This window comes from Streptopelia decaocto (genome assembly GCF_964273445.1).
Source record: "Streptopelia decaocto genome assembly, chromosome: 24".
Lineage (NCBI taxonomy): Eukaryota > Metazoa > Chordata > Aves > Columbiformes > Columbidae > Streptopelia > Streptopelia decaocto.
In genome coordinates this window covers 2,749,603-2,774,805 of record NC_138679.1, presented here as the reverse complement: position 1 = coordinate 2,774,805, position 25,203 = coordinate 2,749,603, and the positions used below count along the sequence as shown (strand labels likewise).

At 50.7% G+C, this 25,203-nt stretch overlaps 2 protein-coding genes across 12 annotated transcripts in view; one reads left to right on the top strand and one right to left on the bottom strand.

Moving 5' to 3' along the window:
- Positions 1–830: 830 nt before the first annotated feature.
- Positions 831–16,693, bottom strand: ACSBG2 (acyl-CoA synthetase bubblegum family member 2). Of its 4 annotated transcripts, none has more exons than XM_082072111.1 (15): positions 16,603–16,693; positions 12,906–13,035; positions 10,310–10,389; positions 9,517–9,761; positions 8,412–8,500; positions 7,787–7,907; positions 7,255–7,335; positions 6,601–6,750; positions 6,247–6,423; positions 5,500–5,681; positions 5,006–5,239; positions 3,625–3,842; positions 2,689–2,828; positions 2,076–2,322; positions 831–1,439 (listed from the first exon to the last, which is right to left on the bottom strand). In XM_082072111.1, the coding sequence occupies exons 2-15, from the start codon at positions 13,028–13,030 to the stop codon at positions 1,324–1,326; spliced, it is 2,205 nt and encodes a 734-aa protein (XP_081928237.1). In that variant the 5' UTR covers positions 13,031–13,035; positions 16,603–16,693; the 3' UTR covers positions 831–1,323. The 4 variants fall into 4 exon arrangements, with proteins under 4 accessions (XP_081928237.1, XP_081928234.1, XP_081928235.1 ...); XM_082072108.1 differs by lacking the exon at positions 16,603–16,693 and adding an exon at positions 15,645–15,663; XM_082072109.1 differs by lacking the exon at positions 16,603–16,693 and adding an exon at positions 15,645–15,663 and having other exon boundaries at positions 9,517–9,758.
- The window catches only part of RFX2 (regulatory factor X2), a 47,498-nt gene continuing 38,522 nt past the window's right edge, over positions 16,228–25,203 (top strand). Inside the window, exons 1-6 of one of the 8 annotated variants that reach the window (XM_082072121.1) lie at positions 16,850–17,001; positions 17,421–17,544; positions 18,736–18,806; positions 19,187–19,269; positions 20,279–20,391; positions 22,853–22,980. The gene's annotated coding sequence lies outside the window, so the exon portion shown is untranslated. Of the gene's footprint in view, positions 16,327–16,849; positions 17,002–17,420; positions 17,545–18,735; positions 18,807–19,186; positions 19,270–20,098; positions 20,392–22,852; positions 22,981–24,044; positions 24,182–25,203 lie in introns of those variants that run through there. The other 7 variants (XM_082072120.1, XM_082072118.1, XM_082072119.1 and 4 more) reach the window with 7 other exon arrangements.

Below are 25,203 nucleotides of genomic sequence, written 5' to 3'. Positions count from 1 at the left end.
TTTGCGCAGCTGTAAGAAATTCAGCTCGCTTCGAGATGAAAAAAATCATGTTTGTAATATGTTACGGGATTGTTCGTCCTGAATTTTAAGCTTTTTTTTTTTTTTTTTTTTTTGGTAAATTTGTGGAATTATGGAGGAATTTTCTAGAAAAAAAAGTGAAATAAAGTAAGATGGAAAAGTCCAAATGGGTTTGTGTTTTGCTTCTCCATCCCCTTATTAGCACAGGACATTGATATGTGTGGGTTGGGGAAAGAGCTGCTTGGCCATTGGGGGTTGAATTTGGGGCCTTAAATCCCGCTACCGCGGGATTTAAGGCCCCAAATTCAACCCCCAATGGCCCAGATGTTGTTTTGCAAACAAGAGAGAGTTTATTTATTAGACATTTGAACTGCAGAGGTGGTTCTGAGACCACCGGTGGTTGCAGATGGTGCCAACCTGAGTTACCCTTCAGCAACAGGGAATTTCTCTGAGCCCAGATATGGAGTTTTAGGTTTAAAATGCAGCGCCGTTCGTGTTTATAGCGCAGGATCCATCCCCTCGTGCTGCTCCTTTGCCAGAGGATGATTCCTAGTTTGAAATCAGAAGCGAATCCTTCATTTACTGGGGGATTAACGGGCACTGGGCAGACTGGGATTAACCATATAAACCACATAGAGACCAGCAAGAGCTTCTGGTCCCCTCTATGGGGTGAACAGTTGATCATGGACCTTCAGAACCAGCCTCTGAACTGGGTTTCCACCCCATCTGCTCTGCAGTTTCCCCACAGATTCCACACACATTTGCACAAGGCCTTAGAAATGAGGCGCTTTCCGGAAAACTCACACCACGGGCCACGTAACAATACGATTTATGGCTTCGTTACAACTCAAAATGAGAAAACAGACTCAAAATATTGCACGAACACAGCAAATATGAGGTTCCCACAGCCATGTGGCATTCTTGTCTTTGACATAGGACAGTTTGCAGGTAGATTTAAATAATTCGGATGTCGTCAGCATGCAGATAAATGCGCGCTGGGGGAGGGAAGGACAGGGCTATATAAGGAAGATTGCAGTTCCTGACTGGTTTACATTCAGCTCCAGAAAATAAGACTTTGGTTAAAACGCAACAGTAATAAGGATTTTGGGTAAACATTGCATTGCCCTTCTTAAAAATAAAGTGGAAAGACAAAAACATCCACAGGAATACTCAGCATTAGGACACGGCACGACCACGCTCACCACACTGCAGTACGAGGGCCAAAATGAAATAGATTTGGGTGAATGGGGAGGGCTGGACGATGAGGTTTATTTGCACAGAGCCCGGGGGGCTCGGGGCTCCGTGTCACTGCCGCAGGGCGTTCTCCGGCGCCGCGGGCGTCTCGGCGTCCACGTAAAACTGAGCAATCTGCTCTTTGTACTTCCGCGCCACCTCGGGTCGCTTCAGCTTCATCGTGGGGCCTGTGGAGACAAGACGGCGTGAGGTTGGTGGTGATGGGGCTACAGGGGGCGGCGTTTTGGGGCACAAAGCGATATTAGGGTGAAGCAAGCCCGGAGGAAGATTCCAAACACGTGAACAAGTGTTGAATTCAAAATGACTCTTTGCGATGGATAAAAATCTCTCGTGAGTACAAACGGCACAGCCGCCCTGCGAGAGTCAGCGCAGAACCAAGGGTCGTAGATTCATAGAATCATTTTGGTTGGAAAAGCCCCTCAGGATCATCGAGTCCAACCACAACCCACCCCGGCACTGCCCCATGTCCTGAGAACCTCATGTCCGTCTGTCCAGCCCTCCAGGGATGGTGACTCCAGCACTGCCCTGGGCAGCCTGTTCCAATGCCCCACAGCCCTTTGGGGAAGAAATTGTTCCCCACATCCAACCTCAACCTCCCCTGGCGCAACTTGAGGCCGTTGGGCCAGCGCTGCCCAGCCGGGCTCTGCCGGGCAGAACTGGGACTTCCTCCCACTCTTCCCAAAACCCCAACGTGGAAGAGCCACAGCAAGGAAGGGCTGAGCCGCTCCATGTACTGGGGATCCTGCGTGTGTTGTCTGTTCATCCCCACGGACGGGCTGACCCGGTGCCCACCCAGCACTCACCCAGCTCGCCTCCGAAGATGGAAAAGTCCTTTTCAAGAAGAACCCATTTCTGGACTCTCTGGGCGTTGGAGACAGCTCTCTCGTTGACAGCCGTGATCCCCTTCTGGATGGCTGCGTACACGGCCTTGTCTTTGCCGCCGATGATTTCGGAGACCTTCGTGGCCTTGCTGCCCAGTTTCTGGCAGTATTCAACAGCTTCCGGAGTCAGATCATCCCCTGGCTCCCCAGTTTCCACATTCACATTGCACTGCAAGCCAAGGCCAAACAGGTGACTTGGTGTTGAACACTTGATTCCCTCCATGCTAATGAGCTTATTACTGTCCAACCTGCGCCAGGAGATACTAAAACTGGGTAAGAAAAGCAGAATCGTTTCTTAGTCTCGTTTTTAGGTCTTTTACTTCTGTTTCTTTCTGCTCTGTGTGGTACAGAAAGAAAGAATTGCCCTGAACAACAGAAGACCCTCGAGTTGCAATGCTCATTTTTCTTGACAGTTACAACTGTTTGCAACTTGGCTACAACACTTCCTGCCCGCAGAATACACTGTGATGTGTAACAGTGATCTTCCTCGCTGGAACTAAAGCCATTCCGCAGATTCCCCCCCGTTCCCCGTTACCTTCAGCGTTAGGAGCATCGCGAGGAATTTGGCTTTGTCTCCAACCAGCATCGCGTTGCTGATGAGGGGAACAGCGTCTTTCACAGCGTCCTCGATGGGAACGGGAGGAACGTTCTCACCTCCTGCGGTGATGATGAGCTCTGGAAAACAGTCAAATCTGGATTGACACGTGGAGCTTTTCCCTATTCCTTCATGATCTGAAATGACTTTATAGCACCTTTGGACCGAATAGCAAGTCTGTGTCCCAGCGAACCCGGGCTCTGCTTCAGGCTCGTTGCAAAAGCTGCTTTGCTGCTCCAGAGACGTTTGCAGTTCAGGGACACGGGGTGTGGGCTACAAGCACCTCAGTCCCTTTAGACTCTAGGAGACATCAGTTGGTAGCCAAGATGTTCAGAAACTGAAGTACAAAATAAGCTGAGGCGCAGCGGGGATCTTGAAGATCCGCAGAACCCACCTGTCTCAACTGGCTTTTATAGATCTCTTCAAGCGGCCCCTTTGCGTGACCATTTCTCTCTTTTTGATGACCGAAGTCTTGCATGAAACTGGATTTGTTTGGGGTTGCTCAAAGCGGTGTCCCAAGCCCCTTTCATAACAACATTAAGCTCTTGTTTTCTCTTAGAGCTCACCTAGCCCAGCCAGCTGAAACCAGAGGGACATGGATGGGTCCGGCGCCATAAAACACGGCAATAAAGCTTTAACTGCCACCCGGGAGATCAGAGGATCCGTTGTGCAAACACACGCTGGTTTAGAGGACAATCCTCTACTCCCATTACACACCAGGTCACCTGCTCAGTGACACAACACACCGCAGCCATATTAATATTAAAATTCAGGAGTATCTAAAATATTCTTCTGTGCGAGCCACAACCACATAACGAGCAGGGTTAGGTGTCGCAGCACCGTGGAACCTCAAGGCAGAGCCAGGGGATGCGTTACCTTTGATTCTGCCGGTGATGTAGAGGAATCCATCTTTATCGTGCTTGCCGAGGTCACCCGAGTGCAGCCACCCGTCCTCATCGATCGCCTCTTTGGTCTTGTCTTCCATGTTCAAGTAGCCCATGAAGATGTGGCGGCCCGAGAAGCAGACCTCCCCGTTGCCGTCAGCATCTGGCTTATGGATCAGCGTCCGGCAGCCCGGGACTTCCCTTCCGCAGCTCAAAGAGAACACGAGCACAAAGCCATGGCATTGATTTCTGTTTTCAGTTCAAGGCTGAGCAGCAGACTGAGATTATGTCAGGACTCTCTCAAGCTAAAGCATCTGAACAAAGCCGGGCAGCCTTTTATTGCAACGGCTTCAGCAAGGAGCTTACAGACTTAAAAGGCATCTGTTTGTGTAAGGGGAACAACAGAAGAAGTTGTTAGTGCAGAGAGATCAGTGAGCACACACCTGGTGTTTTCCACTCATTGTTCTCAAACACCTGAGCTTTGAATGAGAAGATTTATGTCCTTGGCAGCAAACTTCTACCGATAGGGCTGTTTACTCTGCAGGCTGAACAAGCCACTCAAAGCAACAGCACAGCCTTACGGTTCCAATTCATTTGACATTAAAGTGAGCTGTAGGTTAGAGTTACTAATTCTTCCTTCTTCCCATCAATCACTTGATTCCTCCTCAGTTCCTAGAGGATCCAGGCCAAGTCAAATATCAGTAACATGGCTGTTGCCCTTGGCAGATCTCTTCACCTGCAAGATGTGGCCAAAGGAACTGGCTCCCCAGTGTCTGTTTCCTGGCAGCAAGATTCCAGGGATCACAGAATCACAGATGGTTTGGGTTGAAGGGACCCTTCCCGCTCCCTCAGTGCCCCCCTGCCATGACAGGGACATCTTCACCAGCTCAGGTTGCTCAGACCCCGTCCAGCCTGGCCTGGGATGTCTCCAGGGATGGTTCATCCACCACCTCTCTGGCCAACCTGGGCCAGGCTCTCACCACCCTCAGGGACAACAATTCCTTCCTCATGTCCAGCCTGAATCTACCTCCTTTAGTTTAAAACCATCACCCCTTGTCCTGTCGCAACAGGCCCTGCTCAAAAGTCTGTCCTATCTTTCTTATCGGCCCCTTTTAAGCACAGAAAGGCTGCACTAAGGTCTCCCTGGAGCTTCTCTTCTCCAGCTGAACACCCCAGCTCTCTCAGCCTGTCCTCCCAGCAGAGCTGTTCCAGCCTCGGCTCATTTCTGTGGCTCCTCTGGCCCCTCTCCAGCAGGTCCACGTCTGTCCTGCACTGATAAACTGCATCAGGCCAGACAGATGTGCCAGATGCAGGAGAAACCTTAAAGCAGCTTTTCCTCTTGGCACCATCTCTCTGCTCAACAAGGTGTTTACCTGGTGAGCCTGAACGCGTGGGGCAGAGAGATGGTGTGCGGCCCGCTGCTCTCGCTCATGCCGTACAGCTCGAGCACGGGAATGTTCAGGCTCAGAAAGAACTCCAGCGTCTCTCGGGTGATGGGAGCAGCCCCCGTGTAGCACTTTGTGCAGCGGTCCAGCCCAATGGCCTTTCGCACTTTGTTGTACACCAAGTGCCTGGCTATGTGGAAGTTCACTGGGACTTCAGAGCGCCTGCAGGAGACAAATGGTGGCAAGATCTCAGTCACAAAGTAGAACTTCTCCCCCTTCCTCCTTTCATCTTCCCCTGGTTTAGTTTATTCAGCAACAAGTAAATTACTTCCCCCTCCAGCCCTCGCTGCTCACCCTCAGGTCCAACCTTTGGCTTTTACTGTCCATGAGTCCAGCCTGTTACATGGGATACATCTGATCTGATAGCAAAGTTCTCCTAATACTCAAATTCATAACAGCCATTAAGCGTAGTTCATAGTTACCCGTTCATCCACTTCAGGTTTGTCTGCAACCCGACTCCCTTGGCCCACGATGCCACTTTTCTTCTGAGTGACGACGACTTTGCACCGATGGATTTCATCTTCTCTTCAATTTTTTCCCAGACACGAGGAACTCCCAAAAAAACCGTTGGCCTCACTTCCCGCAGGGTGTCTACCAAGGTGCCCTGAGCAAAGCAGAATTTAACACAGCTTTTAATCTAGACATCGTTGGGTCAGTGCTGGTCACTAGGCCAGGCCTAAGACTGACTTTGCCATTGGTTTTGAGGAATTGCTCATTTGCAGCTGCGCTGCCACCAAGAGAAAGGGGTTTTAAGAAAACAAGGGTCGAGGATTTCAGTGTCAACGCTGACACAGCACTGAGAGGAGAATCACGCTCTCCTCGGGACACAAGTAGATTTAAGAGTAGTGGCATTTGGCAATGTGGACAGAGCAAACGTTGCTCAACCGAGCCATTGGGGTGGAGAGCTGGTGTCAGGTGAGACAGACACCGGGAAGCTCTGGTTGTCAAGCGCTTGGTCAGCTCAGCCTTGCTGGCAACACACAGTCAAAAGACAAAGGTCAGAGTGACCAACAGACCCTTAAACTGGAGCAGTCGGTCACTACACAAATAAACAGCTTTCAGAATCAGGAGGTAAGTCAGCCACGGTTGTTTTAAAACACCCATGCCCGCTACAAGCAGGTGGATGGGGGTAGGACTTTTATTCTCTTCTGTTTGTTTGGGTTTTTTACCTTCAATGCGTCTGGTTGAGCAAAGAAAACTTGTGCACCGAACGTCACTGCCAACCAAATATCTGCCATCTGTGCAGCAATGTGGCTGAGGGGCAGGTAGCTGACCACCCGCTCCTGCTTCTCCTTATCGCGCGAGTGCATGATGAACCGTCCCGCCACGGCCGCCGTCCACGTCAGCTGGAACGAGACCCAGAGCAACGTTCGGTGACGGCGCATCGAGCAGCGACACAGAACACACAGCTCATAAAACAAGTCTACGGCATCCTGTAGTCTTTCTATCAGGGATTTTTATTTCCCTGGTCTCAGCCCCCAGCCAAGGTCACAGAATGGGCATTTATACGAAAAGATGCTTACGTTGTCATGGCTGAGCATGACTCCCTTGGGATGTCCCGTTGTCCCCGAGGTATAGACCAGCATACAGCACTGGTTGGGCTTCTGCGACTTAATGACTTCGCGGAGTTGAGTATCTGGAACATCTTTTCCAAGGGCCATGAACTCACTCCACTGTGTACATAAAAGAGAAGAGCTCCATCAGTTTGTTGGCTCACATTCGCACGTGAAATTAAACTTTTTGCTACCCATGAAGAGAAGGAAACTGCTTCCTACAACCAAACCTCTGGCAGAATCTGGAAGAGGCTGTAAATATGCACCGTCAGCCCCATAATGTTCTCTGGCTGCCACAGAGCCGTGGTGAAAAGCAGAAAAGGAGGCGGATGCAGCCTGAGGAAGGTGGCTGGCTCTGTAGCAACCCTGGCACTCACTGGGAACACCAAGCTGGAGTAGCTGTGGGAGCTGAGGCTGCCCTGCAGCAGTGGGCACGTGAACACCCTGCCTTGCAACACAGATTAGCGAGGTTTGGGCGCCTGCTGCTTCAGCAAAGCAAGCGATCCCTCACTAAAACCACCACAGGCTCCCGCGATGACAGTCCCGTGGAAGGTGATGGTCGTTTGCAAGCCGTGAACTGAACGCAGCCGGTATTTACACGTCATCAAGACAGCCGGTACTTACAGAGTACAGATTTGGCCTCTTCTCTTTCAGCTCTTCCCCATACTGGACAATAGCTTTCAGATTAGGTAGTCTGTCCTGAATCTGCATTAAGAAGGGAAATTCATGAGAAGGAGCAAATCCTGCTTGTTCCTTCCAAGCCTAAGTAACCCACCACTTAACATGTTACTTCCAATTGCCATTTTAAGTCAAGTTAAGAGAATCTCATCTGCGTTATTGAAAGAGCGCAGGGAAGCCTCCCTAGAGATATTAATCATTTGGAATGGGATGTTGCCAAACAACCCAGGGATGCTCAGTTGTTCATTTTGGCTTCTTATATTTTAAGGTCGAAGCTTTAAGCTGTGGAACCACCACTTAACCTCTCGTGAGATTTAGCACTAGTGACTATTCCTCTGGCTTGCGCAGGGAACACACCGAGTAGGCTCAGCCACTGTACCTCTTGCTTTCAGATCCAGCGTTTCCCTCGGCTATTTCCCTCGCACATCTGCCAAGAGGATGCTGGAGCCACCCCCAGCCATTTACAAAGTCTATTTACCTCTAAGATTTTCTGCAGCTGTTTATGGTTTTCCACAACCAGAATGTTAGCGCTGCAGTTGTCCGCTACATAATGACAGGCCTCGGGAGAGTTTGTAGTGTAGATACCAACAGCAAGTCCACTACAGAAGAAAGACAAAAGAAATAGAATTAGAGGATAAGCAGAATTGCTGGCAAAAGTCAGATCACTTCAAACTTTAACAGGGAGAAAACTTTAGGAAGAATAGCACATAAAATAACAACAGAAAGCAGGGGACTTAATTCCAAGAGCAAAGGCTCTGTTCTGGGGCATGGGAAATGTCCAAGTGGTGTAAGGGACCAAAATGCCTCAGCTATCAAAATGCAGTGCTCTGGCATTTCCCATCATATTCTAAATAAGCAAATACACTTTTGGATTAACCCACCGTTCATCTTATTTTGAGAGAAGCACCTGTCTAATCAAAATGATTTTTTGTCCCATTAATTCATAACGAAGTACAAAGGAAGTTCATGTTCTAGCCATCTCAATGAAATTCAAATATAAGCAGTTGGTTTGGTTTGAATGAAAAGCTGCTTCTCACGCGAACACTGAAATGACTGTGAACGCTAAAGCAAAACGTGTGTCGAGAGCCAGCACTGCTCCTCACCCTGCGAGGATCGCTCCGATGTCAGCAATAAACCACTCCGCAGAATTAAACCCCAAGATGCACACGCCATGGAAACGCTGCAGTCCCAGCTGTAAACAAGAGATGAGATTACAATCAGCAATCTTGTTTTCCCTTTGAGGAGTGCTTAAATTTACAGATCTCTGCTGCGAAGACAATGTCAAGGGAGAAGTTCATGCTATTATATACAGTAATTCACATTGAAACACTTCGGAAGATCTAATATGGAACCAGTTAAGTTTCACATCAGACACTGTCCCACTTCATCAGTAGTCAGGAAAAGAGGATTTGTTTAGGTCTGCGCTTGGTATGGTGAGCTCACTGACACTAACGGGGTTATAGAGCTGCAGTCCAGGTAGTTACGAGTTCCCTTTGGGCTGGGAATGAGGAGAGGTTAAGTTCGACAACACCCACTGAGATATTTTGTCATCTAGTACAGGTTAGGTAGCCAGATATCAAAATAGACACAAGCAACAAGCTCCAGCGACAACAAAGGCACTTTGCTACCAACTCCCAGCTGCTGATGTCCCAGTTTTTAATCTCCTTCAGCCATTCTCTGGTTTCATCCCAGGCAGGGATGAAGTGTGGAGACTGGAAGATCCCACCATAGGAGTAAAAAGACTTAACTTCAAGAAATAAGACTCCATAATGGTAACAGTACGTACAGGTAATGTTGGTTTCTCTCTCAACACCTTCCTTAACACCTACTTAACACCTCAACAGTACAGGTAAAAGCCTCAACCAGTATTGACATTTAAGTCTGATTCATAAGCAGAGAAAATTAATCATTCTTTTCCTAGAAAGATTAGAATTGACATGTTGCATGAAGTGCATTGTCCAGCTTTGCCATACACCTCAAACAACTCTCTTGAAATGTTTTCTAACACACTTGTAAGCAACTTGTAAGAAATTCAAACAAGAACACGGTGGTAATCACCAAGCTGTTCATGGCATGTTCAGGTATTTCAATGTCACTTTAAGACTCACCTACGCTCAGAAAATGCGCAGGTTTAAGATACAGTTGACCATAGCTGTTTCAGCAGTTAAACTGGACATGAAGGCGGAGCAGAATTCAACAAAAACTCACCTTCAGAAAGCTTTTGGCCGCTTTCCAGCACTCATCATAGTACTTCTTATAAGTCATCTTTACCCACTGGCCGCCCTTCTTGGATGCAAGGGCATAGTTGTCCCCGTATCTCTGGACGGCCTCCTGGAACAGCTCATGCACGGTCTTGGGAGGCTCGCTGCCCATGCCCTGCTCCTCCATCCTCAGCCTCACCTCCCCGTCGCGCTGCGTGGTCCACAAGCGGGAGCCAGCAGGTGCAGAGGCTGCTTTGAAAGAAACGTGCTCAGCGTCTCATATATAGATATTCCTTGCCGCCGTATCAAACATATAAATGCAAGTATCAAATGAAGAAAGAAAATGTCATTATACCCACTCTTACCCAAGTTTTATGACTTTGCTCTCGGGAAATTTGCCATACAACTCCCAGTACTTTAGATCAGGACTAACAGATGAAGCCGCTGAAGCACTTTCAAAGTTTTGTTAAACGTTTTCCATGTACATCCCCCATCTCTAACCTGCTCTGCTGCCCTAAAGCTCTTGTACAGCTAAGGTGGCAGCTTCCCACAACAATCATATACACTGCGCTTTTGGTTTTTGAAGGAGGACTGAAAGCAGATAAGCACAAGGCAACAACACTACTTATTTTACGCCCTGAAGCACACCTGTGCTTGAAAGTCAAACATCAGGAGGCTTCTGGACAGACCATTCTGCAATTTGAGTTACTTCTTCCATTGTTTTGGTTCGATAAATTCCTCTCTCATTTCCATAACAATTGTATGCACAACCACACAAACTAAAATATCTTTCCACTTACCTTCTGAACCAAGTGTGTCTCTCTTACTTCCCTCCATCTCGGTGTCTTCAACTGTCCCGGTGCTCTGGGCCTCCCCGGTTCTGCAAAGCAAAGGCAATTAGCCCTGGCTAAGCTTTAGCACACGGGCTGAAGAACGCCTTAGGCTCGCTCCAGCGCTTAATTACGTTAGTCCTTGGATGTCCAAGTGGTTCCTGATGTTCTGCAAGTGCCTTTATTAATTTTACTAGCCTGCATGGCTATGGCAACAAAACTGCTTGCTCTCAGAGAGTGTGCAAACTGTCTGCACTGCTTTTAGACCAGTGCATGTTGTCCTAAGTGCAGCTATCATTGCAGACAGGCTGCAGAAGAACTCATAAACATCTAGAAAACAGTGATAATTTAGCACCGGAGATCTGCTCTAGTTGCCTGAAACAACGAGTCTGCAGTGGCGAGGAGGAGGTTGGGAAGGGGCAGATGGAGCTGGTGCTTTTCTCCCATCTGCAGGATGGGAGTTTAAGGGAGGGGGGCCAGGGGCCTCTCTCCAAAGCTGCAATTCCTGGCCAGTCACCCTGGGGAAACCCCTGAGGTTTCCTGCAGGAGGGCCAGGCCAGCTGAAGAGCAGGAAATGGATCTAACAGGAAATCTTGTTCTTAAGCATTCCTAATAAAGTCAGTGCATCGGGCTCCCACCAGATGTTTGTGAAGAAACGGGAACAGGCGCATCCCCTGCCTGCTTCAGCCACGCTCCTGCCCAGGGGTTTGTCCTGTGGTGCCTTTTACTCTCATCCTTGCAAGATCTGGTGAGATGCCACCTGCCCACATTTGCAGAACAGTGTTTTTCCACCATCCCTTTCCAAGAGAAACCTTCTCCCAGCCATAAATGTTGAGGATGAGGAATAATCAAGTCACATGTCCCACTTGACACCACCAGGTGGAAGCCAGACCCTGTGAGATCTGGTATTCTGTGCCCTGCTCTCTAGGACATCCCACCCTCCGATTCACAGGCAGGTGACGTTTGTTCCCCTGCCCTGATCAATATCTGCTGATGCTCAGAGCATCACTGTAGTACTAAGGTTCAAGTTTTAGTTGACCCAAGATTATATTCCAGAGAACCCAAATTTCAATCTTGCCTTGCCAAACAGCCCTCCTGGGGTCACTCATTTGCTTCAGGCTACGGTGAAGGTGTTTGTTTCTTCATGCCAGTGGTAGGTGTTTTCCCCACGGCCATGCTTGCTGAAAGGTTTCACCCTGGCACTGGCTCCCAGGTCTTCTAGAAGGGCTGCACACCCTTGACATCACAGTCATAGAATCATTTGGGTTGGAAAAGCCCCCCAGGATCATCGAGTCCAACCACAACCCAGCCCTGGCACTGCCCCATGTCCTGAGAACCTCATGTCCGTCTGTCCAGCCCTCCAGGGATGGTGACTCCAGCACTGCCCTGGGCAGCCTGTTCCAATGCCCCACAGCCCTTTGGGGAAGAAATTGTTCCCCAGATCCAACCTCAACCTCCCCTGGTGCAACTTGAGGCTGTTTCTTCCCTTTCTACCAGACCAAAGAGAAGACAAGTTAGCACACAGCACAACAAGAACTTTAGTGTAAGGGGTAAATCGCTTCCTTCTCGTTTACCTTTCCTCTGAATTTCTAGGGGATAGTCAGCTATTTTTGCTTTGAGCATACGATAAGGTTTAAGGCACAGAGAAGGTTTGACATGGCTACTCCAGTGTGCTGTTCAAAAGCAGAACTGCTTCTCCCATCTAATCTGCAAGCCAGAAACAAGAGGGAAGTAAATCAATTTTTTTCTTTATTTCCCCCAAAGGGATTACAAGATGTTCCCTACTACACAGTTCCTCCTCATTACTGAGAGCATTTTCCAGCACAGATTAATCCTCAGTTGCAATAGTTCTGCACCATTGCTCCACCAGTTTTTATGATCAAAGCAGGCAAATGACCCAATAATATGAGCAAAAAAAGCCCCAGCTATTTCCCTTCCAGTGAATTACGTCATCTTTTTCTCCCCCTTACTACATGTAATTCAAATGAAGCCTGAAAAAAAAGACGTAGAGGTTTTTTTTCAGCTATATCCCATTACAGTGTGGTGAGATATAGACACTTAACTACTAATACGCTCTTTAAGAGGCTGCTTAAATTTCCAGCCAAACAAACAGGAGTTTGATATAAATCAGCGTAGGTCCTGTTCACAAGCTGTTCCCAGCACACCTCTCTGTTTACAGGCCAGCAACACTTCACAAACAACGTCCTACTTATTGGTATTCAAACTATTCGATCAGTGCCCTCCCAATTAACAATTATGCAAAGTTCCTTCGCAAGAGGTGATTTTTGGCTACACAGAAGATTCTGCTGTTCCTGTGATTTAAGTTTTTATTAAAGGTAGGCTGCTTCAAGCTCACAACTCTGTGTGGTAGCTACGTACAGCAAATTTAATTCTGTTCCTCTTCTTTTGAGAGGGTGAGGTTGCAAGTGCAGCTTGTGGATTTTGGAAGGACTAAGAAATGGCTGAGACTTCTTCCAAGAAAAGCTTAATTAATCTAAGTAAACATGATAGGATACAAACAATACCCTATGTACACAGAGAAAACAAAATCCTAAATTAGACAAACCTCGCTGGCGAGTGGAGCAGTACATCATCCAGTGACACCTCCCCGTTCCCTTGAGGATCTGAATTACAATAAGCCGTGGGGACTGGTTCTGCAAGCGCCATGCGTGCATCTGACTCACACAGCATCGTCCCTGGAAAAACAGGTATTAAAAATTAAAATACAATCAAACGTTACAGCGAAAGCAGCTTATATTGATGCAGCCGTCTGCCCGAGATGATCCCAAAGCAGGTGGGAGTGGAGACTGCTGTATGTGTGTGAAATATGGGAAACTCTCCGAGCGGACGCAGCACACTCCACATTGTGCTCGGTTCATTCAACAACCCTGATCAGCAGTACATGAGACACCCATCCCACATCCAAAACAAGCATGACAATCACAGCTTTGAGAGAGCCCTGGGAGCTTAACAATTCAAATGTTACGCTCCCTTTGCCCTAAACCTTCCCACTCAAGTCTCAGACCCCCCAAACCTGCCCACGGACCCCAAAACCCCCCCATGGAGCCCCAAACCCCCCCACCGCGGAGCTCCGGGTCCAGCCTTACAACGCATGGCCGCCTCTCCTCCCGCAGCCGCTCCGGACCAGCGCTAAGGACGACGTGGAATACCCTTTATTTTTAAACTAGCGCCCAGGAGGCAGATCTGGAGCATCTTATGTCATGTGCTGCCTGGCTCGCAATTGGAAGCGGCTCCTCACCCCACACGCCGCCTCTTAAGGAAGCTCCGGCCCCACACCTGCCGCCAGCCTGGGGCACCCCAAGGGTCTGGGGTCCCTGTTTGGGGACACAGCCCTGGAACACCCCAGAGATTTTACCTATTTGCATAAGAATCAGCGTTTTTGCAGCTGTTGTGTTCCGGGGCTCCTACACCGCCCTCCCTATCTTGTCGTTAGGGGATTTCGTCACCTAAACAAAGTGTTTCCTAACGCTGAAAGCAACCTTAGCTTTATTTAAGGTTGACAGTCAAAAGCATTTGATGGTTATGACTTGGCAGGCTGAGTTTTAATTGTTTCAAGGAATTTCTCTCTGGCTGGAGGTTAATTCACAACTGGCAGAGCTGCCTCCAGCCCAGGAAAGCACATTCCGCCTCCCGTCTACGCGAGGACACACCGCTGCGAGCTACAATTCACAATGCAAAACCAGCTTCATTCACGAGCAGCCGAGAACGGGATGTCTCCAGAAATCCCACCTCTGAAGCTCCAAGATGATCGGTAGATGTTGCCCAGCCCCCCATTCTCGGCCAAAACACCAGAGCGATTTATTTGAGTATTTTTTCATGTGACAGCTGTGAGAAAAAAAGACACAGGCACTATCTCTACAGAGCAGCCACCTAGACCTGTCAAACCTGGTTTTAGTTCCCTCCCCAGCCTGGAGGAACTCAAACCCACATCCAGAGGAGCGCGAGCGTGCCGGCCACAGTGCCCGCTGGGGGTGTCACCACCACCCCTCTTGCTCAAGGAGACACGAGGGAGGAGGAACGTACCGTACGAGCTGTCATCAGACCTGACCCCCTTTTGCAATTCTGTACCCACATTCCTTCCCAGCACCCCGCAACGGGGAGCTGACGGCTCTCTCGAGTTCCTGAAGGAAGCCTTTCTCTAATTACAGCCTTTCTCCTGCCATCTGCTCTCTAGCGCAGGTGGGGGTGTCCTTGTGCCAGTGATGCCGCAGCACCGCCCTGATAGCTCCTGGGCGGCAGGTGCTGGTTGGAAACACATCGGGCAACAAAAGGCAGAAGCCTCATCTCCCAGACAAGCATTTCGGCTCGTTGGCTGTGGGTTTGTGCCGCACCCTGAGCCGCTCAGAAGGAAAAAAGCACTTCCCGGTGGAAAACCATCACTGCATTCTGTCCTGGCTGTGCCTGTGCTCTTCAAGACCCCGACAGCAGGTTCCCAAGCAGCACAAAGACCAAGGACATGAGGCTGCACAACCTGCAAGCCCAGGGAGACGCAGCAGGATGTCACTGTCACCATCACATCCAGCGGGATGGGCTCCTTAAGGGGAGCCTGGATGGAATCACGGCCCTTGGGGTCTGGAGGGCAGCAGCAGAACTTTTTGAGCACCCAGGTCCCCTCGCAGCATGAAGCAGAAAGCTGAACTGCAACCTGGCTGGGCAACTTTCCTTGTGAATGCAGGCCAGACGAATCCCAAGTCAACCATGCATTTTATATAACAAATTTAGGTTAGAAACAAAAAAATTTGACGATATATACTCTCACTAGCTCTGCAACAAACCCCTTCCTGTGCAGGTGCTTAGTGACAAGCACAGCCCCAGGAAAACACACACACACACTCAAAGCCAGGCTTAATGCTTACCAAAGCCAGGCTTAACGCTCACCAGAGCTCACTGGGGTGAACGGGATCATGAACGATCCTCTCCTGGCACATGTTGTTCCCAGAGTTCACACACCGTGATGCGCCCCAGCTGTGCAGAACACGAAGAACACACAAAACACACCCAAAAACCTGCTGAAAGAAACCTACTTTTTCATTAAGCCCGTGCAGCGACTTAACTCATTTAAATACAAAGCTTGAGGGAACACTGTGTCCTGGAAGGAATGGAAGTTGGCGAACAATTTCACTGAAACCGCTGCAAAGCTTCACTGACAAAACAAAATCACTAGGTGCAACCGCATGACAGTCAATAGGACAGGAGTGAAGGTCTCATTTCTAATATGCTCTGAACACACTTTTGCTTGAAATACATACAAAGCTTCAAAAACACCAGTTGAAATTTAAATTACTGAGTATGTTCACGAGCCACCTTGACATTTCCCAGCACAGCTCACTGAGTTTCCTGTTGCTGATTTCATTTCTTTTTACTGGTAAAAGCGCCGCGGCTGATCCGGTCCAGCTACCACTGCGCACATCAGCTTGAGGAGGTTGCCACATCATCTCACCGCCTTTCCACATCTCCCCCAAAAGTGAAACTTGGCCCTTCAACATGTGAATTATCGTATACACCAGACTACCCTGTATCTCTCTTAGTTTGAGATGTGTTGAGCAAATTGTGAGCTCAAATAACACTTTCCGAGGATTCTGTTCAGCTGCACGTCCCACAGGAAGCCGCCTGGTGCGGCTCTCGCCGCGTCCTGGCCAAGGGACGTGACTCAAGGCTCTCTTTCCCAAACTGCTGTTTTCTTTGCTGCCACCTGCACCTGCCCCGGGTGGGAAATCCCCTCAGTGGCACAGTGTGCTCGGAGACACGTGGGTACCGGCGGGTCCCTGAGGGCTCCGCTCGCCTCACGTTGTGTCACCGGTGACGGCCGCCCACGGGAAGCGATGGATGCTCACCAGGGACGGGTCAGCCCCACACAGACCCCGGGGTTGTCTCACCAAAACTCACGGTATTTCCTCTCCGTTGGCCAGGCCGCCCCACTCGTGACAGGAGCGTCAGGAGAAGCTGCCGGGCTGATTAATGTCACGGTGAGTGACGCCCCTGACAGGCCGGGTTCAGCACCAGCCCCACTCGGGACACCCCGTAGGCACGGGCAGAATCGGGCCCACCGAGTTGCTCCCCCCCCCCCAGCCACTCCCCCAGCCCACCCGCACCCCGCGGGGGTGGGCGGGGCCGTCCCGTCCCGCGTGGGCGCCGGCGGGTTTCCCGCGCTGCGCTCCCCGTGTCGCGACAGGACAGGGAGCGCGCGGCCGGTCGCGAGGGGAGGGCGGGGCCGCGCGCGTGGACCGACCGCGCGCCGTTACCTCAGGAGCCGCGCGCGACGACCCCCCCACGCGGCGCCACAGCAGCTGCCGCGCGCAGCCACGTGCGGCCTCTTTAAAGCGCTCGCGCCGGGCGGGGGCCCCGCCCAGAAAGGGGCGTATCCTTCCGCTCCGCTCCGCCCCCGCTCGAAAGACCCGCGCGGCCACGCAATTGGCTGAGCCGGCGGTCGGAAGGCCGTGAGGCCCCGCCCACCCCGGTCGGGGTCACCCGCGGTCGTTGCCCGCAGCGCGGAGCCTCCGGCCGGCGCCGAACGCCGATCAGCGGCCTCGGGTGGAGCACCGCGGCCCCCCGGGGGCACCTCGGCTCCCGCAGGCTGGAGGCGGGACGTGCCGCGGGGCGGTGAAACAGGCGGTAGAGGCCTCAGAGTCACCCCGAAGCCGGTGAGCGCGGCTGCGCCTCAGAAACCCATGAGCAGCAGCTGTTCCTCTGCTGTGGAGAACAGGGGGGAGACCGCGCTCTCTGCCGTTACCTGACAGGATGTTGGAGCCGGGGGGGTCGGGCTCTGCTCCCCAGGAACAAGCGCCAGGAGCAGAGGAAACGGCCTCAAGTTGCCCAGGGGAGGTTGAGATTGGATCTGGGGAACAATTTCTTCCCCAAAGGGCTGTGGGGCATTGGAACAGGCTGCCCAGGGCAGTGCTGGAGTCACCATCCCTGGAGGGCTGGACAGACGGACATGAGGTTCTCAGGACATGGGGCAGGGACAGGGGTGGGTTATGGCTGGACTTGATCTTAGAGGTCTTTTCCAACCAAAACAGTTCTCTGATTCTTTCCTGTTTCTATCCTGCCTCCACATTTGCAGGTGTTCGACACGCCTCACCAGAAGGCTGAGGGGAGGAAGATGCCACTGAGGACAGGGGTGGCCTCTCACAAGACAACAGGGTTGGATAAGCGTCTTGACAAGGCCCAGGATAAGTGCAGACCAGGTCCGTGGTACTTTAGGTTTGCGCAGGTCGAATCGCCCGCCTGCGGCTGGAAACACTGCTGTACAGACAGCGGTTCTGCCTGGCTGGGGTTGGTTTGTGGGCAAGGTGCTGGCTGGCAGCTGCCCAGAGCCGCTTCCTGTGGCCACAGGTTTCCCGTGGCCCGCAGAACATCTCTCTGCTTTCAGCTGAAACAGAAGCAACCCCATTTGCAAGTTCTTTCCTATCTCAAGCAAAGAATTGTTTCTTCACACAGCTTTAGACACAGAGACTGAGTGGAAAAATGTTACTTCTTCAGCTTAATCATTCCCCATATGGAGCAAATCATATCTGCTGACTTAAATGACCCACGACCGTTTACACAACTTTTCACTTTTATCACTTTTCCCTTCTAGTCCTGGCATTGGATCTGTAAGATATTCTGGGCCAGCATTCCTCCGATAACACTCACAAATGTACAGCTCCAGAGTCACTGGGAGCAAGTGACTCAGTTGCACCTCAGGACATTGACTTGAGGGATAATGGGGTGATGGGTTGGGCCAATAGCCTAGTTCAGAAATGTCCACAACAAGTACAACACAAGGAGAAATGAATGCACTGAGAAAATACGCTGGTAACCACGCAGTCACAAGGAAAAGAAACGGAAGAGCGGTTATAGCAGAAACATTTTGAAACCTAAACAGGTCGTGTTATCTTCCGGGCCAAGGACTTGCAGCATCTTTCTGGTCATGTGAAAGGGTCTACAGTGAATAGATGTGGGTGTCTGTGGAAAAAAACCTGCACTAAAACATGCACACTAGTGGTTTTTGAAACAATGCGGTATAGGCAAAGGCTGCCTGTTATTTTACACAACACACAGTGTATGTAGCACATGCATTTATATAGTGGAAAGGCAGTGGAGAATTAGAATTTCTAGCCTATGCAATAATATAGCTCGCTTCTAGATATCCCCTCTCTTCAGAGGTATTGACCGTATCCTCTGAACCTTGAAGTTAAACCAAATTGCAATGCTATTTATCACCATTCCACTTTTGAAAAATAATTTGATGGAAAGCCATTTGCTCCAAAATGAGACACCTGCGGAAGTTCAATTTAGTAGGGTTGTTTACAGCAGCTCAGAAATAAAAATCAAAACAATTGCATCTCTGGAGTGTCAATAAACAAAATAATTATATCTTTTCTCCCGCTGCCTAGCAGAACAGCAGGCTTGCTTCCCGTTCCCAAGCCAAGAGACTTTGTTCCAACGGTGTCACAATGTTTACCAGGTAAGTCTGACCCGAAGCACAACAAGGCTGTGCCCTGTCTTGTCCTCCGCATTTGAACTGTGGTGTAACCAGGGAAGGGATCAATGTGTAACCAGAGTAAGCGATAGCAGCATGGAAACATGGGTTATCACCTAATTACCCAGAGTCCAGATACCGGTCTGTGTGCTGGGAGACAATACAAGCAGAAAAGTTGCTGACGGTGGTTGACTGTAGTTGGAGTGCAGAGCAGAGTAATTCAGTCTGAAATGTTAATAATCCACAGGGCTACTTAATATTTTTCTGTGTTTTTTTTAAACATACACTCACTGTAGTAAAAAAGTTACAGAACTTTAAAATGGTCACACACACAAACAAGCTGAACCTTTCTGTTTAATATTCAGGTTCCAAACTTCCATAAGACTTCAACCTTTTGTGCCAGTTCAGGATGGAAGAATTGACCTGGAACACTGAAAACATTCACCAGGTAGGTGGATAAAAGGTGTTTGCCCTCCCACAGACTGGTTTTCAGATTCATTCCACCCCAGCTTCCCTGGGCAGGATGCGAGTTCCACCATCTCCAGCCGTGGGTCTTTGCCCTGTTGCTCGTCCATCCCAGGGGACGCTGCAGCACAATTCCCAACTCTGAGTTTTTGGTAGAAGGAAACTGTCCCTCCGCGTTGTTCTCGTGGCTGAGGTTCTCTGGGGAACAGCGGCAGACGCATTTAAACTCACTGCGCTAGAAAAGAAGTTCTGCATTGTACAGAAGAACTTCCCTGGAAACCTTGTGCCAGAGCTAGTCAGTCGTTGGGAGTTTTATTGCACAGACGTTGCCTCCACACAGAAATTGTGTTGACATAAGCTATATTGATTTAGCTATATCAACATGATTATCTTTGATTACATCCAAGTTGTGGACACATCCTCAGGGAGTGGCACAAAAACCCACTCAACACTGGTTTTGCCATGACCATTCCCAGTGTTTTTTGCAGATTTTCCAGACAGCTGTGGCCAAACCAAACAGGCAACACTTCAGATAAATGCTTGGTCCTTTAATTCTGCCGAAAGGAAACTTGCAGGGTGAAGGGAAGAGAGCATCTGGGTTTCTAGCTGTGCTAAAAACATGTTAGGGGGAGGACACGAGGCTGAGAAGAGCAACCTCTGCAAAGTCCACGTCCTCAAAATGGCAAACTGGGAAGACTTTGCTGAGGACTGTTGTGATATTTGCTGCCACCCAAGGGAGACAGAAGGGCAAGAGGACGGCTGAATGCCCTTTATCCTTCTCTTGTCCTCAGCACTCACCTGTTTGCTTTCAGGCTGGGTAAGGCTGGCAGGATGGGACAGAGCATCCTGTAACACAGGACCAGGGACAGCCCAGATTTCATTTTCCTGGAGAAACCTGTAGGCAGAGGAGGACACATGATAGGACGCCACTGAGAAATTCCAGCGTGGCCTTGGCACAACCACACTCAACAGATTTATCCTCTTAAACCCAGCCCAAGGCACTGAAGAGGGTTGCTGTCTGACCAGCAGCAAATCCAGAAATGTATCACGCCAAAGACAGCGCTCCCTGGCCACTCAGAACCATCGATTTGCTGCAGGGCTCCAGGTAGGAAAAGCCGTCGCTTGAGTTTGTTTCAATATCCTTGAAGAAGTTTCCCCGGGAGCAGCGGGTATGGAGATTTACTCTGTTCTCAAGTGCTTCGCTTGAGCAGCTGCCCACCAACAAAACCAGAACCTGTCCCGTCTGCATCAGCATTTCCAGTGATGCAAAGTTCAGTTTTTATTTAATCTGGCTGAACACAAGCAAACTTTGTTAAGCTGAATTCCTGTTTGCTTGGAGAAACGTGCCCTCCTGTGGGTGTCTGTTAGAGCTGCAGCAAACATGCTCCTCTGCAATCAGGCTCAAGTTTCTTCTCTTTCTTTACCAGCAGCTTTCTTAAATAAGGCTCCTTCCCCCCAACCCACCCCGATACCGCACCGGCAGAGAGGAATGAGATCTGGCTTATGCAAGAGATTGCAAAAAAAACAAGGGAAAAATAAATCCAGGGATCGTCAACAGGTGACAAACAGGTCCCTGATTAAAAATAACAGCCCTGGGATTACTCTCTGCGTGCCCAGGTGGGAACTGGCAAACTTCCCGAGGTTCATGGGACTTTATAGAAGGCTGTGTGCTGCGCATTATCAAGAATTTCAGGATATTTCTGGGAGGGTAAGGCAAGGCAGGGAACCTCTGCTTTGGGTTTCATACAATAATTGATGCTTTGGAAAGAATAAGAGCTCGTCTGAAGATGTTTGACATTAATTTTGCAGAGGGACAGGTGCCGTGCAGCAGAGAATCGTGCCCTAAAAACTAAAGGGATGACAGATCCGCAACAGCGTGTTGCAGGTGACACTAAACTGGGAGAGGCTGCGGGTGCTCGGGGAGGATTTCACTGAGCTCTCAGGAAACTCGAGGGATGACTCAAAATCAACATGACGCAATTCGATATGGCCAAATGCAAAGCACGGTGCTTGGGCAGGAATAAATGACCACGGTACTGCAGGATCAAACACCACTATTTACATAGTGCTTCTGTTGGAAAGGCTTGGGGTTTTTCTTGAAGAGAAAAAAACGGAGCGTTGTTTAATTAGAAAACGAGCTGAGGGGAAGAAATGAGAGCAGAAGGAGCCATTAAGAAAAATATATTAATTTGGTCTCCATTTCCCATGGTAAAGGTGGATGTTTATGTGCATTAGCTGACTTCTCAAAAACAATTCGGTCTCTATTTTCTGTTTTACTGTTTATTAAGCAAAGACACCCTCAGAGTTGCTCTTATTATCCTTGGCTTAAGGGTCTACAGCCCATTAAGACACTTATTTTGCTTTGGAGCGGCTCAAAATCTCACCCGGCGTATCCTCAGTGCTCAGCCACACCACTCGGGGAATTTTTCCAGTATAACTCTTGTAGTAACCTATCGAGAGGAGGTTTATCAACCCCAATTCTGTGGACAAACCGAGCAAGTCCGGTCTCTCCAATTTACATTGCCTCCCTCCGTCACTTTCTCTCCGTCTCTCCCTTTTCCAGTAACTCCATTCCTGATATTTAGGTAAGAAAACTAATAATCCTGCGGCGTTTGGAGCCGGCTGTGTTATTGGAGTCTCCATGGGTACGAATTCCACACACTTCCTTGGCTTAGGCCGGGACATACTTTTCAGAAAACGTTACAGAAAAAATACATCATAAGAGCTTTTCATTGCATGTCAATAAGGTGATCCTTGAAATTTGAAATATCTGACGGGGATTTTATCAAGGCAATTGACCTAGAGCCCGACCTAGGGCAGGAGTTGGTTTTCATTATACAGCTCTTACTGTCACAATTGAAATCAACAGGAGGGGAGCGGAGCAGCTCCCTCTGCTGTGATTAAACCGGGGTCTAGCAGTCGTTTTAAACTGCCCGGGATACAGGACAGGCTTAATTCTGCAGGAGTTAGACCAGCTCCGGAGCAGCAAGGCTGGTGTGTGTTGATGGGAGATGTATTAATGATTATAACACCTGCAATAAGAGGCAGGACACATCTCCGCTTGTTTTTAAAGCTGTGTCTCTGTTCCTAATTTCTTCTTCAGGAGCAAAACTGTATTTAACCTCAACCACAAAGCCACGACCAGGCTCATCATTGTCATCATATTATCAAGACCCTTTGGTCGCAAAGAGAAACTCTTAGAATTTGAACAATGAAACCATCTTAACTTTGAAATATGTTTATATTTGTCACCTATTACAAATGCAAGGTGAAAAAGAGAAAAAATCACATGAATAGCAGGGTTGGTTTTTCCTTCGCTGTCTCTTTCTTAGGGACAGACACAAAACAGCCTGCATGAAATACCAGAAAATAGGAGGAGCATCCCACCCCTGCATGGGCAGAATTTGTGCTGCCCACTACCAAAAGGCCTCTTTTTTTACCCAAGAAAATGGAGGAATAATGGGTAGATTTTAGTCTGCCTGTGTTGAGGACACCTGAATGCCTTGTGGGCATTAATGTCCGGCCTGGAAATATAAACCTAAGGCTACAAATACTCTTTTTCACAGGCATCTCTCACTCAGGGAAGGGTTTGCAAGGAAACTCCACCTGGAACCTGCTGAATTTCCAGCTCCAGGAGGACAGAGTGTCCGTTTACACCGATTCTCACCTGGACCAGCGGGGATGATCATTTAAGGTAAGAAAGCGTAGAGCCGAGGCGGCTGCTGCTTTTGCAATGCTCTGCGTCCAGAGAACACACTTTAGGCTTCATTTTCTCTCCACCACCACCAAAAAAACATCAGTTACACCTTCCCACCATAAGCAAGGTGGGTTTTCCCCGGCGTCACGCCGCACATGTGTTAATATATGACACATATCCGCGGGGTGACGGGATTCTGCGCATTTTCGGGAGCTGTTCCCAGTGCCAGGTGTCTCTGTGGAAAACGCTCTCGCCTTTTGGTGTTTGAGCCCAGTATTTCATGGAGTTTAAACCCCACGACAGAAGCTCCTCCAGGAAGCATTTATGCAGATAATTCTGTGTCACGGGACGATGCTGCTGCTTTTATCCTCATCCATCACGTCCCCAAATTGAACTCCAAGCACCACCGGTGCCTCATTTCCCTGTTGCTAGGGCGGGAAGCGGGAGCGGGTACCTCTGCGTAGGGATGCTGTGCGGCAATTCACTGATATTTCTAATATTCGCCCCAAACCTTGAGCCCCGTTTCTCCATCAGCTCCCGTGTCCCGTCCCCCCCCCCGCCTTGTTGGTTGTGACTTCACAGCCGGTCGCTATGGAAACGGTTTGATGTCACGAGGAACCGGGAGCTCAGGTAGGGCAGAAACCAGCGGCGACTCGGAGCAAACTACCGAGTTCCGCCCGTGCCAACGGGAGCGTGTAAATGTTTAATATTAAATGTTAATATTTAATAGTGGAAAAATTAACTTGTTTGTTTCGATATCGAAGCGCGGAGCTCACAGGAGCGCTGCTCTGTGCCCATCGCTCCCCGGTCACCGTTGTCCCCCCCGGACCCGCCCCCGTTCCCCCCGCCCCGCCCGGCCCGGGCCCACACCGGCCCCTCACCCCCCCCGCGCCGAAGCGCCAAAGCGCGCGCCAACTCTCCGCCCCGCCTCCTCCCCGCCACTATTGGCCCATCCGCGCCGCGTCCCGCCCCCGCGCTGACAGACAGCCGGCGCTCCAATCGTCGGCCGCGCCCCGCGGCGGAGTGGGCGGGGCCGGGCGGTGACGTCGAGGGAGAGGGTAGCAACAGTTGCCTCGAGACCCGGCGCCAGGCGCCATAGTGACCGTAGCCCTGGAGACTGTTACTTGCCAACGGGAGCAACGCGCGGCCCCGGCGGCCGGAGCGCAGCGCAGCCCGCGGTGCCCGGCGGGGAGGGCAGGTGAGCGGGGGCGCGGCGCCCCGCCGGGGGTGGGGGGGCGGCGGGCCCGGCCGCGGGGGTCCCGCCCGCCGAGGGGTCCCGCCCGCTGAGGGGGCCCGTAGCGGGGTGGATGGCGGGGGGGGGTGAGGCGCTTGGCGGCCTCCGTGGGGGTCGGTGAGGCGGGGGGCGGTGCGGAGACCCCCCCGTCCCGCCCCTCCGCCCCGTCCCGGCCGCAGGATTCGCGCCTGGGAGCGTTTCTCCGGGTCCGCCGGCGCTCGGTGCCGCCCGGGGCTCCGGGCGCTCCCCGCGCCGCCCCCGGAAAGTTGGGAGCGGCGTCGCGCCCGGGCGGAGCGGGGAAGGCGACACCGCCCCCGCCACCTCCGGTGCCGCTGCCCGGGGGCACCGCCCGGAGCGCCGCGCTCCCTCCGCGCCCTGCCCGGGAACGGGACCCAGCCCGGGCTCTCCGCTCCGGCGTGGCGGCGCCGAGCCCGGCGGGGCGACCGCATCCCCCCGCGGGGACCCGGCGGCAGCTCCCGCCGGCACCAACTTCTCCCCGGCTCGTTCTTTCCCTGCTTTAACTCCCCGTTCTGGTTCGGAACGAGCGTTCGAGAACAACCCTGCCCTGCTCCCGACCCCCCTCCCGCCGCCGAGCGAGCCTGTGAGAGCCGAAAGAGTTGGGGAGAGGGGACCCGGGCCAGGCAGCCCCACTGCCCCCGGTTAACACGCTTTTTACCTCTTCCGTTGTCTCTTTTGCCCCCGGACACTCCTTCTCGTCCTACGGGGGGCGGGGGGGTTGATTTCAACTCATCATTTGCTAAAACTCTCAAATCCCAGCCCTCACTCTCTTGTTGGACTTAGAAACGAGTGAAAAATTGCAATAAGGCCTATTTTTAAGCTTTACCCGTCTATTCCTGACTTGGTTTCTCTTGTTTGTTTTGAATAAAGTTGTGAAACGAGACTCATCTCCTGTTAAAGCAGGATTTGGTGTATGTGCCTATTTCAAGCGTGAGTTCCTGCAGCCTGATTAAATCTTTCCATTCTTT